At 48.8% G+C, this 14,084-nt stretch overlaps 1 protein-coding gene across 5 annotated transcripts in view; it reads left to right on the top strand.

Moving 5' to 3' along the window:
* Positions 1–14,084, top strand: part of kcnh6a (potassium voltage-gated channel, subfamily H (eag-related), member 6a) — a 170,547-nt gene that overhangs the window by 67,036 nt on the left and 89,427 nt on the right. For all 5 annotated transcript variants that reach the window (XM_072249669.1, XM_072249667.1, XM_072249666.1 and 2 more), the window contains 2 exons: positions 1,578–1,733; positions 3,717–4,121. In XM_072249669.1, the coding sequence (XP_072105770.1) occupies positions 1,578–1,733; positions 3,717–4,121 (561 nt within the window). The remainder of the gene's footprint in view (positions 1–1,577; positions 1,734–3,716; positions 4,122–14,084) is intronic.

Genomic DNA, 14,084 nt, shown 5'->3' with positions numbered 1-14,084 from the left:
TCAAGAGCCTAATGGTTGAGGGGTAATGACTGTTCTTGGGCCTGGTGGTGTGAGTCCTGAGGCTCCTGTACATTCTTCCTGATGGTAGAAGAGAGCATGACCTGGGTGGTGGGGATCCCTGATGATGGATGCTGCTTTCCTGTGACAACTCTCCGTGTAGATGTGCTCAATGGTGGGGAGACTTCACCTGTGATGGACTGAGTCATAACCACTACTTTTTGTAGGATTTTCTGTTCAATAGCATTGGTGTTTCCATACCAGGCTGTGATGCAGCCAGTCAATATACTCTCCACCACACATCCGTAAAAGTTTGTCAAAGTTTTAGATGTCATGCAGAATCTTTGCAAACTCCTAAGGAAGTAGAGGTGCTGCTGAACTTCCTTTGTAATCGTGCTTGCACACTGGACCCCGGACAAGTCCTGTGAAATGATAACACTGAAGAATTTAACGTTGCTGACCCCCTCCACCTCTGATCCTCCGATGAGAACTGGCTCATGGACCTCCAGTTTCCAACTCCTGAAGTCAATAATCAGTTCCTTGGTCTTGCTGACATTGAGTAAGAGGTTGTTGTGACTTCACTCAGGCAGATTTTCAATCTCCCGCCTATATGCTGATTTCGCCAACGACAGTAGTGTCGTCAGCAAACTTGAATATGGGAAATGGGATTGGTTTAGTTGGGGTCTTGATGCTCAGCAAAGGCTAAGGACGCTGAAGTTCCTGTTTTCTGGTTGTCTAAATCTATGATCTCTGCTCTCTGATCAGTTGTCCAGGAGCTTTAAAATCATTTAAATTATATTCATGTCTCCAGTCCATTGGCTTGATTCTAGGGCCTGGCAGTAAATGTTTAGCCCAGCATTCACTGTGCTCATTGTCCAAGTACTCCACACAGTGTGCCACACAGCTGGTGTGTACAGTCCACGTGAGGTCCTCGGTGATGTGGATACTGAGGAACTTAAAGTTGTTTACCCTCTCAACCCCAGATCCATTGATGTCAATAGGGGTTAGCCCGTCTCCATTCCTCCTATAATCCACAACCAGCTCCTTTGTGTTTGCCTGCTGTGTTGAAGAACTGTGGGCCTGGGATTGGGAAGAACCCAACGTCTGTTATGGTTGGTGCATAGACAGATGACATCTCTGGACCTTGTCTGAGGGCACGGGGGCTGATGGACATCTCGGCCAGGAGAGGGTCAGACGAGCTCAGCCCTGTCCAGTTCAGCTACTGCCACACAGCTAGTGGAGGCAGTAAGGCTCTTAAGAGAGGAGATGCACATGACGTCCATACCTGGGTTGAATGGTGGGGGTGATGTCCCTTGTGTATTTAATATTTCAGTCATGTTTGATTAATATTGTAATATATTGTTTGATAAGCATTCCTGTTCGTTTAAATAATTCATTATGGTTCTCTGTAAAAATACATGAATTGTATACATCATGACACCACCACGCTTAAAGTAAACATGAAGTTAGACTCTCATTTTGGACTCCTGTGGCTTCCTTTGAATTAGTTTAATGTTTGAAGTTATAAAACATAACATTCCTCAACACCAACCGCGCTTCGCCGTGTTTCTGTTTTCCAGGCTCGTGCTTGCCCTGTCTGGTGGACGTGGTCCCAGTCAAGAATGAGGAGGGGGCAGTTGCTATGTTCATCATGAACTTCGAGGAGCTGAGGGGCGCCACGCACAAGCCAGGCAGAGGGCGGAATCACAAGCTGGCCCCGGACTGCTGCACTTCCAGTAGGTACCACACGGTGGCAGAGTCAGCACATCTACAGACTGGGTAGTCAGTTTCCTGGGTTGGTCCCAGTTCTCAGCCACAGTAACAGCACCACGTACACACACACCGCACTCTCAGCAGGTTCCAAGTGCTCATAGGAAACCCTGCCTCAAAATCCATGGAGTTCTCAGCGGATGTGATCTACAGGAATTGTGGGAAGAACCAAGTGCATCTTTCATATGGGTTTGGTCAGGTCAGGGATCGAGATCTCAGCCGTCCGTTATTCAGTGATGTCTGGACTGAGGATGCACCCAGTAATGACCAGAGCACAGCTAGTGTACTGTCGACACCCTAACCCTCGTTTACCACACCCCCCCCCCCCCCCCCCTAGCTGGGAGAGTACAGCTCAATGCAGAGTAAAGCTTCGTTCACACCGTCCTTGCAAGGGCTGGATGTGGAGGTTGTCCTCTCAGCTTAAACTAAGGACATACTCATGGTCACAGATCCTGGTGAGGATGCAGGAGTGGTCTCTGACATGTTCTTTGCTCAGATCAATTGTGAGAAACATTCCGCACTCCTCGTTAGGTCAGTGGTGGGTGCACTCCTTGCTGGAGGAGTTGAGCCTGTTTGTCTGAGGCACCACACACCACCTCTGTCTGGGAGATGGAAGTGAAGGACAACAACTGGGTTAATATTAACCCCACATTCTCATCAACAAACCCCAGGATGTGGAGAACCTGACCAAGTTGACCCTGACCCAGCCACAGTCTTGGAAATGCCCTCTGTGCTGGTGCACGGTGCATGGAGAGGTTTCCCAAATGAGCCTGGACACACCATGGTGGTCCATACTGTAGCAGAGATCTTTCAATGCAGGAGACATCCCCCTTTACACTGGGACCTGAGGTGGAGACTGTGCTACAGAGAAGTATGAGTTGTAAGTTGGTTCTCGTGCTCCCAGCCCCTCTACCAATCCTGTTTTCCATATTCATCCTGAGTGTGAGATGCTACAACCCTTGCTTGAGTTTCTAAACGGGCTGCTCCTTATGTTTTGCTTGCACTTCAACCCTATGCTCCTGATCTGCGGTGGGGTGAGTAGTTTGTGAAGAGAAGGGTCTCCGCGTTGGTTTGTTCCCTGACATGGCCAAAGCGGTCACTCACAGGTCCGAGCCCTGGGCCATGAACTGTGGAGTCGCCAGCCTGTCCCTCTTCCGAGGATATGTCCATGCCTGGATATTCCTGGAGAAAGAACATGCTGGATCCATTGGCTTTTTGGAACTGTCGAGGGACAGTGATGTGAAAAGAATGTAATCACAATCTTGGGTAGAAATTACATTCTGGGCCAATATCAGCACCCACACCCTGCACCATTCTCCCTCTACACCTCACACCCATACCCCTCTCTCTTTCCGCCCCCTCACCCCCCATGTTGCTTTGCTCCTATGCCGTCCCTGGAGCTTTGGCCTCGATGAACTCTGTTCCCTGGACTCGAACTCAGATACCCAACCAACAGAGCAAGGCAAGCTCAACGTACTGAAGCTCCCGGGTCTGCAGAGGGTCACACGGCTCAGGCTCGTGGAGTTTGAGAGGCAGGACGGGAAACACCAGGTGCTGCTTCAGACTGAAATGTCAGCCTTTATCCCCACTGACCCTGGGCGTCAATCCCCCCCCCATTCCAAAACACTCAATCCACTTTCTGTCCTATGAGACACCAGACTCCACCCTCTCTCTCCCCACACCTGTCCTCTGCTTCCTCCTCCCTCGCCTGCTACCCCGTCCTCCTCTCATGTCCCCTTGCCCTCCCTCTCAACCCAGCTGTGTCTGCTCTGCCCCTCTAGTCTTGTACCCCAAACCCTCACCCTGTGCTGTCCTCTGCCCACCCTCTTCTCTAACCCCCCCCCAGACGATGTTGCCCCTCCTGACCCATCTCTTTCCCCTCCTCCCTCTCTGCCCCTTTCTCCATGTGGCTGTGCCAGTATCTGAACCCGTTTCCTCCCTCTCTCCAGGCCGAGGGAAGGTCTTTAAGCTGAAGCTGCCCTCTCTGCGGACCATGACCCTAAGCCAGCAGTCCCTGGCCAAAGAGGGCTTTGATGCAGTGGCAGATGACCAGCCGCAGTCGGACCGAGACTCGCTGGCCATGCAGGACCTGCGGGGTCCCCGTGGCGACAACTGTGTACAGCCCAAGACCGCTGAGTGGGAATCTCTGACGGATCTCCTCGACCATTCGGCTGTGTGTGATCCCTCGCCGGGACGGGGCCAGGATCCAGACCTCCGATGTACCAACTCTAATCTGATACAGATCCAGTCCGGGGAGAGCTGCCCCAGCATCAGGAGGGCCTCCTCCGTCGACAACATCGAGATGATGAGGAACAAGTTCGAGAAGAAATTCAAGGAGAAGAAACCACCTTCAGGTGAGAAAGAGCCAAAATCATTCTTGGATCTTCTAGCTACTGGGCCCTTGGAAATGTGAGCCCCAGACAGTGCCCTTGTACTAACTTGGTTCAGGTGTAGACCAGCATCCAAAGGTGCTGCACTCTGGCCACATGGGTCATACCTGAAATGAGATCAGGCATTTGCTGCTTGTGGTCTCTGTGAACATTAACTCCTGGCTTTTACCCAGTCACTTTCATGCTGGTGAAGCTGCAAAATCTCTCCAGCTACTGGGGCCAAGATAAAATGCAGAAGTTATGGAACAGGCCTTTCAGGCTGTCTAGTCTGTGCCAAACGATTAATCTGCTTAGTCCCATCAACCTGGACCCGGACCATAGTCCTCCCAGCCTCTCCCAACCGTGTACCTATCCAAATTTCTCTTAAATGTTGAAATCAGGCCTGAATCCATCAGCTCAGGGTGAGGAAGTTCCCTCTCATGTTCCCCTTAAACATTTTACCTTTCACCCTTAACCCATGACCTCCAGTTCTAGTCTCGCCTCAACCTCAGTGGAAAAACCCTGCTTGCGTTTCCCTGATCTATACCGCTCATAATTTTGTATACCTCTCTCAAGTCTCTCCTCAACCTTTTATGTTCTAGGGAATAAAGTTCTAACCTATTCAATTTAACTGGGCTCTGCCAGACATGGCAACATCCTTGTAAGTTTTTTCAACCTTGTTTATATCTTTCCTGTAGGTAGATAACCTCACCAATGTCCCATAGAACTTCAACATAACATTCCAATTCCTGTACTCAATCTATGAAGGCCAATGTGCCAAAAGCTTTCTTTAGGACCCTATCTACCTGTGATGCCACTTTCAAAGAATTATGGACCTGTATTTGCAGATCCCTTTGTTCTACCACACTCCTCAGTGCCCGAGCACTCACTGTGTAAGACAAAGTCGCACTTGTCTGCATTAAATTCCACCTGCCATTTTTCAGCCCATTTTTCCAGCTGGTCCAGATCCCTCTGCAAGCCATGATAGGCTTCCTCACTGTCCACGACACCCCCAATCTTGGTGTCATCCACAAATTTGCTGATCCAGTTTACCACATTACCATCCAGATCATTGATATAGATGACAAACAATAGCAGACTCAGCACTGATCCCTGGATCACACCACTAGTCACAGGCCTTCAGTCAGAGAGGCAACCATCTACTACCACTCTCTGGCTTCTCCCACAAAGCCAATGTCTAATCCAATTTACCACCTCATCTTGAATACCAAGTAACTGAAACTTCGTGACCAACACCACCCCCCCCCCCATGCAGTACTTTATCAAAGGCCTTATTAAAGTCCATGTAGACAATATCCACTGCTTTGCCTTTATCAAAAAACTCTATAGGATCAGTTAGACACGACCTACCACACACAAAGCCATGTTGACTATCCCTGATCAGTCCTTGTCTATCCAAGGATATATCTGATACCTTCCAATAACTTTCCCACTACTGATGTCGGGCTCACTGGCCTATCATTTCCTGGTTTATTCTTAGACAGCAGAACAGCGTTAGCTGTCCTCCAAACCTCACCCGTGACTAAGGCTATTTTAAATATCTCTACTAGGGCCCCTGCAATTTCTACACTTGCTCTGCACTGAGTCCGAGGGAACGTATTCTCTGCCCTGGAGACTTATCCACCCTAATTTGCCTCAAGACAGTAAATGCATCCTCTTTTGTAATCTGTATAGAGTCCATGAAATTGATGCTGCTTTGTGTCACTTCTATAAACTCTGAGTCTGTCTCCCAAGTAAATATAGGTGCAAAAAAATCCATTTAAGTTCTCCCCCATCTCTTTTGGCTCCTCGCATAGATTACCATTCAGATCTTCCAGAGGACTAATTTTGTCCCTTGCAATCCTTTTGCTCTTAATATATCTGTAGAAGCCTTTGAGATTCTCCTTCACCTTGACTGCTAGGGCAACTTCATGCCTTCTTTTAGCATTCCTGATTTATTTCTCAAGTGTTCTCTTACATTTCTTATACTCCATAAGCACCTCATCTGTTCCTACCTGCCTATACCTGCTTTGTACCTCCATTTTCTTGACCAGAGCCTCTATATCTCTTGAAAATCAAGGTTACCTAAAGCTGCTATCCTTGCCTTTTATTCTAACAGGAACATACAAACTCTGTTCTTTCAAATTTTCACTTTTGAAGACCTCCCACTTACCAAGCACACCTTTGCTAGAAAACAACCTGTCCCAATCCACACTTGCCAGATCCTTTCTGATGCCATCAAAGTTGGCCTTTCTCCAATTTAGAGTCTCAACCTGAGAACCAGACCTATCCTTTTCCATAAGACCATGAGATATAGGAGCAGAAGTAGGCCATTCAAACATGGCTGATCCAATTCTTCCAGTCATCCCCTCCCCTGCCTTCTCCCCATACCCTTTGATGTCCTGGCTAATCAAGAACCTATCTATCTCTGCCTTAAATGCACCCAATGAATTGGCCTCCACAGCCGCTCGTGGCCACAAATTCCACAGATTTACCACCCTCTGACTAAAGTAATTTCTCTGCATCTCAGTTCTAAAAGGACGCCCTTCAATCCTGAAGCCGTGTCCTCTTATCCTGGACCATGGGAAATAACTTTAATTTTCCATAATTATCTTGAAACTAATGTCATTATGATCACTAGATGCAAAGTGTTCCCCTACACAAACTTCTGACACTTTTCCTGTTTCATTCCTTAATAGCAGATCCAGTATCACATTCTCTCTAATTGGGACTCTATGTATTAATTAAGGAAACTTTCCCGTACACATTTAACAAACTCTTATCCCATCCAGTCCTTTTACAGTATGGAATTCCCAGTCAATCTATAGAAAGTTAAGATCACCCACTATCACAACCCCATTTCTCTTGTAACTGTCTGCTATCTCTCTACAGATTTGCTTCTCTAAATCCTGCTGACTATTGGGAGGTCTATAACTTAATACCATTAATGTGGTCATCCCTTTCTTATTCCTTAGTTCTAACCATATAGCTTCAGTAGATGAACCCCCTAGTCTGTCCTGACTAGTAATGCCACCCCTCACCCTCTGTCACGTTCTAAAGTAACAGAACCCTGGAACATTGAGCTGCCAGTCCTGCCCCTCCTGCAACCAAGTCTCACTAATGGCTACAATATCATAATTCCACGTGCTGATTCATGCCCTGAGCTCATCCGCATTTCCTACAATACTCCTTGCATTGAAATATACGCTAATCAGAACGTTTGTCCCACCATGCTCAAACTTTTGATTCCTGACTTTGTATATAGGCTTAACAACGTCTGTCCCCAGAACCACTCCACCATCTGTTGTGGCACTCTGGTTTCCAACCCCACTGTGCAGCAATAGCAAATCTTCCCGCTAGGATATTAGTCCCCCTCCAGTTCAGGTGCAAGCTGTCCCTTCTCTACAGGTCCCACCTTCCCTGTAAGAGAGCCCAATGATCCAAAAGCCTGAAGCCCTCCTGCACCATCTCCTTAGCCATGTTAAACTGCATGATCTTCCTAGTTTTGGCCTCACTAGCATGTGATGCTGGTAGTAATCCTGAGACCACAACTCTAGAGGTCCTGTCCTTTAACTTAGTACCTAACTCCCTGAATTCCCTATGAAGAATCTTGTCACTCTTCCTACCTCTGTCATTGGTACCTATGTGAAACATGACCTCTGGCTGTTCACCCTCCCACTTAAGAATTCTGAGGACGCAGTCTGAGATGTCAAGAGACCTGACTGCCATGGCAGTCCTCTGTTAGGTCATCCCACACCCCATGCCCCCTCCCTCCAGCAATATCCAAAGAGTTGTTGAGGGGAATGGCTACAAGGTTACTCTGCGCTGGCTGCCTATCCCCTTTCCTCCTCCCAATGGTCACCCACTTATCTGTGTTGTGCGCCTTGGGTGTTATTACCTCATTGTGTGTCCTGTTGATCAAGCCCTCAGCCTCTCAAATTATCCTGAGTTTAGCCATTTCCAGCTCCACCTCCTTAACATGGTCAGTTATAAACTGCAGTTCGATGTACTTGCAAGTGTACTCAGTGGGGACACTAGAGGTCTCCCTTCCTTCCCACATCCCGCAAGTGCAGCATTCCACTATCTTACACTGCTCTAACCATGCAAAAGAGAAAGTAAATGAAAAAAATCTACCTACAGCCTTCGCTTCTCCTCAGGAGAGCCTCTGTGAGCCAAATCCTGAAGTCCCCACTCTAACACTGGCTGCTCTGCTTAAACCTAACTACTTTTTACTGACTCTTGCCATGTGCCTAATTATGCGCAATCCAATGTCTCTTCGGGAACTGTAGCGCGCAGAATATTGCGACTGCCCTCACTAGCTTCTTTTAAACTCTCTCTCTCTCTGCGCAATCTAACTTCTCGAGCTGTGGATCGCAGATTGTCATGACTGCCCCTGCTTGTTTCATCCACTACGCAATCCATATCTCCTCCGGAACTGTGGTGCATACAATCTCCCGATGGCCCCCGCTCGCTTCTTTTGATGTAACTCTTCCACTTCACAATCCAACATTTCCTCAGGAACTGTGACATGCAGCTTGTTCTGACTGCCCCCGCTCGCTTCTTTTTAATTCACTCTCCCACTACACAATCCAACATGTCCTCGGGAGCTCTGGCACACAGGATGTCCCGACTGCTGCCACTCGCCTCTTCGGAAATCTCTCTGTCGATATGCAGTGCAAAGTATCCTCAAGAATTGCGGTGCGCAAATTGTTGCGACTGACCCCGCTCACTTCTGTTGAACTTTCTCTCCCGGTACATAATCCAGCATCTCGTCAGGAGCAGTGGCACACAGCATGTTCCGACTGCCTTCACTCGCCTCTTTTGAACCTACTCTATTTGCTATGCAATCCAGCATCTCCTCAGGAATTGAGGCGCGCAGAATGTTGCAACTGGCCCTGCTCGCTTCTTCTAAACCCTCTTCCCTACTATACAATCCAGCGTCTCCTTAGAAACTGTGGCGCGCAAAATGTTGCAACTGACCCTGCTCGCTTCATTTGAGCCCTTTCTTCTGCTACGCAATCCAGCATCTCCTCAGGAATTGTGGCGCGCAGAATGTCGCAACTGACCCTGCTCGCTTCTTTTGAACTCTTTCTTCTGCTGTGCAATCAAATGTCTCCTCAGAAACCGTGGTGCTCAGAATATCCCGACAGCGCCCGCTTGCTGCATTTGATTTAACTCTTTCACTACGCAATCCAATGTCTCCCCAGGATCTGTGGCGCACAAAATGTTCAGACTGCCCTCACTTGCTTCTTTTGAACTCTCTTCTGCTACACAATCTGTCTCCTTGGGAAGTGTGGCGCGCAAAATGTCCCAACTGCCCCCGTTCGCCGATTTTGAAATGTCTCCCCCGCTATGCAATCCAGCGTCTTCTCAGGAACTGTGACGTGCAGATTGTCCTAACTGCTGCTGTTCACCTCTTTTGAAATCTCTCTCCTGCTGTGCAATCTAATATCTCCTCAGGGACTGTGGTGCACATAATGTCCCGACTGCGCTCGTTTGCATCTTTTGAACACAGTCTCCCCTGCAACACAATCCAGCATCTTCTTGGGAACTGTGGTGTGTGGAATGTCTCGACTGCCCACGCTTGCTTGATTCGAGCGCTCTCTCCCACTACACAATCCATTTTTTCCTCAAGAACAATGGCGCACAGAATGTCCGGAAATCTCTCTCTCTATGCAATCTAACGTCTTCTTGGGAACCGTGGCAAGTAGAATGTCCCAATTGCTTTTGAACTCACTCTCCCACTGCACAATCCAATGCCTCCTCACGTTTACTGCCATCGTTTCTTTTGAACACACTGTCCTGCAGCACAATCCAACGACTCCTTAGGAACTGTGGCGCGCAGAATATCCTGTTGTCCCCATTTGCTTCTTTTGAACGTACTCTCCCGCTATGTAATCCAACATCTCTTCGGGAACTGTGGTGCACAGAGTGTACTGACTGCCCCCGCTTGCCTATTTTGATCTCACTCTCCCGCTACGCAATCCAATATCTCCGTAGGAGACGTGGCGCACAAAATGCTCAGACCGCCCTTGCTCACTTCTTTTCAACTTACCCTCCTGCTATGCAATCCAACGTCTCCTCGAGAACTGTGGTGCGCAGTATGTCCCGACTGCCCCTCTCGCTTCTTTTGAATTCTCTCCCCGCTGCGCAATTGAGCGTCTCATGGGGCAGAATATCCCAACTGCCTTTGCTAGCCCCTTTTAAACTTGCTGTCCCTCTATGCAATCCAATCTCTCCATGGAACTGTGGCGCACAGAATGTCCCAACAGTCCTTTTGAACTTACTCTCCTGCTGCGCAATCCAATGCCTCCTTGGGACCTGTGCTGTGCAAATGTCCCGACAGACTCTGGTCACTTTTTAGTTCTCACTGACCTGCAACACAATCCAACGTCTCCTTGGGACTGCGGCATGCAAAATATCCTGACTGCCCCTGCTCGCTTCTTTGAGCTCTCTTTTGCTATGCAATCCAATGTCTCCATGGAACTGTGGTGTGCAGAATGTCCCAACAGTCCTCGCTCGTTTTGTTGGAACTCTCTTCTGGTGGGCAATCCAACATTTCCTCGGGACCTGTGCTGCGTGATTGTTACACTGTGTATCTACTCTGTGTCTGACCCCGGGAGTGTGTGATGGGACAGTGTGGAGGGAGATTCACTCTGTGTCTGACCCCGGGATTGTGTGATGGGACAGTGTGGAGGGAGCTTCACTCTGTGTCTGACCCCGGGAGTGTGTGATGGGACAGTGTGGAGGGAGCTTCACTCTGTTTCTGACCCCGGGAGTGTGTGATGGGACGGTGTGGAGGGAGCTTCACTCTGTGTCTGACTCTGGGAGTGTGTGATGGGACGGTGTAGAGGGAGCTTCACTCTGTGTCTGACTCTGGGAGTGTGTCATGGGACAGTGTGGAGGGAGCTTCACTCTGTGTCTGACCCCGGGAGTGTGTGATGGGACGGTGTAGAGGGAGCTTCACTCTGTGTCTGACCCCGGGAGTGTGTGAGTGTGTGATGGGACGGTGTAGAGGGAGCTTCACTCTGTGTCTGACCCCGGGACTGTGTGATGGGATGGTGTGGAGGGAGATTCACTCTGTGTCTGACCCCGGGAGTTTGTGATGGGACAGTGTGGAGGGAGCTTCACTCTGTGTCTAACCCCGGGAGTGTGTGATGGGACGGTGTGGAGGGAGATTCACTCTGTGTCTGACCCCGGGAGTGTGTGATGGGACGGTGTGGAGGGAGATTCACTCTGTGTCTGACCCCGGGAGTTTGTGATGGGACAGTGTGGAGGGAGCTTCACTCTGTGTCTAACCCCGGGATTGTGTGATGGGACAGTGTGGAGGGAGATTCACTATGTGTCTGACCCCGGGAGTGTGTGATGGGACGGTGTGGAGGGAGATTCACTCTGTGTCTGACCCCGGGAGTTTGTGATGGGACAGTGTGGAGGGAGCTTCACTCTGTGTCTAACCCCGGGATTGTGTGATGGGACAGTGTGGAGGGAGCTTCACTCTGTGTCTAACCCCGGGAGTGTGTGATGGGACGGTGTGGAGGGAGATTCACTCTGTGTCTGACCCCGGGAGTGTGTAATGAAAGCAACTTTGAATGTAACTCTAAACTTCAGTGGAACTGGAGCAAACCTGTAGCTTTGTGGGACTGGCTGTCAAGGAGGTTTCAGGGACTGGGTCCAAGGAGCAGATTGGTCTGGGCAGCCTCTACCTGGAAGTGTTCTGCATTCCTGAGCTCTCTCCACACTCACTTTGATACAGCTCCTGAAAGTTGAGGCTGCAAGCCTCAGTGATATGGGCTTGTTCCTCCACAGTCTTGACTAGGAGTCAGAGCTCAGCCCTGAACCAATGGATGAGCTCTGACTGAAGGTGATTATAGAGAAATAAAACATGGAACAGTCCTTCCGCCCAACTCGTCCATGGGAACTAATGTGCCTACTTGAGGTGCTCCATTTGCTTCCAAATTTGGTCATCTCCTGCTAAACCTTTCCTATCCATGTACATGTCCAAATGTCTTTTAAATGTTGTAGTTGTACCCATCTCTACCACTTCCTCTGGCAGCTTGTTCCACGTACCCGCCACCCTGTGTGTGACAAACCTGCTCTTCAATCCCTTTTACGTCCCTTCCATCTCATCTTAAACTTGTGATCTCTGGTTTTAGATTGCCTTACTCTGGGTAAGACTCTCACCATGCATCTTATCTGTATACCTCAACCCTCAAGGTCACCCCTCAACTTCCTTCACTCTGGGAGAAACACTCCCAGCCTATCCAGCTTCTCGAGCAACATCATTGTAGGAGGACCCCGGGACCTGATGGTCTGCATCCCAGGGTACTTAAGGAGGTGGCTTTAGAAATCGTGGATGTATTGGTAATAATTTTCCAATGTTCTATAGATTCAGGATCAGTTCCTGTGGATTGCAGGGTGGCTAATGTTGTCCCTCTCTTCAAGAAGGGAGGAAGAGAGAAAATAGGGAATTATAGACCGGTTAGCCTGACATCGGTGGTGGGAAAGATGCTGGAGTCAATTATAAAAGATGAAATTATGACACATCTGGATAGTAGTAACAGGACTGTCTGAGTCAGCATGGATTTACGAAGGGGAAATGGTGCTTGACTAAACTTCTGGAATTTTTTGAGGATGTAACTATGAAAATGGACAAGGGAGAGCCAGTAGATGTAGTGTACCTGGACTTTCAGAAAGCCTTTGATAAAGTCCCACATAGGAGATTAGTGGGCAAAATTAGGGCACGTGGTATTGGGGGCAGAGTACTGACATGGATTGAAAATTGGCTGGCTGACAGAAAACAAAGAGTAGCTATTAACGGATCCCTTTCGGAATGGCAGGCGGTGACCAGTGGGGTACCGCAGGGTTCAGTGCTGGGACTGCAGCTGTTTACAACATTAGCAAATTTGCCGATGACACAAAGCTGGGTGGCAGTGTGAAATGTGAGGAGGATGTTATGAGAATGCAGGGTGACTTGGACAGGCTGGGTGAGTGGGCAGATGCATGGCAGATGCAGTTTAATGTGGACAAATGTGAGGTTATCCACTTTGGTGGTAAGAACAGGAAGGCAGATTATTATCTAAATGGTGTCAAGTTAAAAACAGGGGAAGCACAACGAGATCTAGGTGTCCTTGTACATCAGTCACTGAAAGCAAGCATGCAAGTACAGCAGGCAGTGAAGAAAGCTAATGGCATGCTGGCCTTCATAACAAGGGGAATTGAGTATAAGAGCAAAGAGGTCCTTCTGCAGCTGTACAGGGCCCTGGTAAGACCACACCTGGAGTACTGTGTGCAGTTTTGGTCTCCAAATTTGAGGAAGGACATTTGCTATTGAGGGAGTGCAGCGTAGGTTCACAAGGTTAATTCCCGGGATGGCGGGGCAGTCATATGTCGAAAGATTGGAGCGACTGGGCTTGTATACTCTGGAATTTAGAAGGCTGAGAGGGGATCTTATTGAAACATATAAGATTATTAAGGGATTGGACAAGCTGGAGGCAGGAAGCATGTTCCTGACGTTGGGGGAGCCCAGAACCAGAGGCCACAGTTTAATAATAAGGGGTAGGCCATTTAGAAAGAGGTTGAGGAAAAACTTTTTCACCCAGAGAGTGGTGGATATGTGGAATGCTCTGCCCCAGAAGGCTGTGGAGGCCAAGTTTCTGGATGCTTTCAAAAAAGAGATGGATAGAGCTCTCAAAGATAGTGGAATCAAAGGTTATGGGGATAAGGCAGGAACTGGATACTGATTGTGGATGATCAGCCATGATCACAGTGAATGGCAGTGCTGGCTCGAAGGGCCGAATGGCCTACTATTGTCTATTGACCTCAGAGCACTTGGGAGCAGCCCACGGGGTCAGAAGCAGAGCACACAGCCTCCACACCGTCACCATGTTGTGCCACTTATTTTCCCCATGCACCCATCTACTCTCCATGTGATTCTCCCAGCATGCACTC

The sequence above is a fragment of the Mobula birostris genome, chromosome X (genome assembly GCF_030028105.1).
Source record: "Mobula birostris isolate sMobBir1 chromosome X, sMobBir1.hap1, whole genome shotgun sequence".
NCBI classification, from domain to species: Eukaryota; Metazoa; Chordata; class Chondrichthyes; order Myliobatiformes; family Myliobatidae; genus Mobula; species Mobula birostris.
Note: the sequence above shows the minus strand (reverse complement) of the source record. Positions and strands in the feature narration are given on the sequence as shown.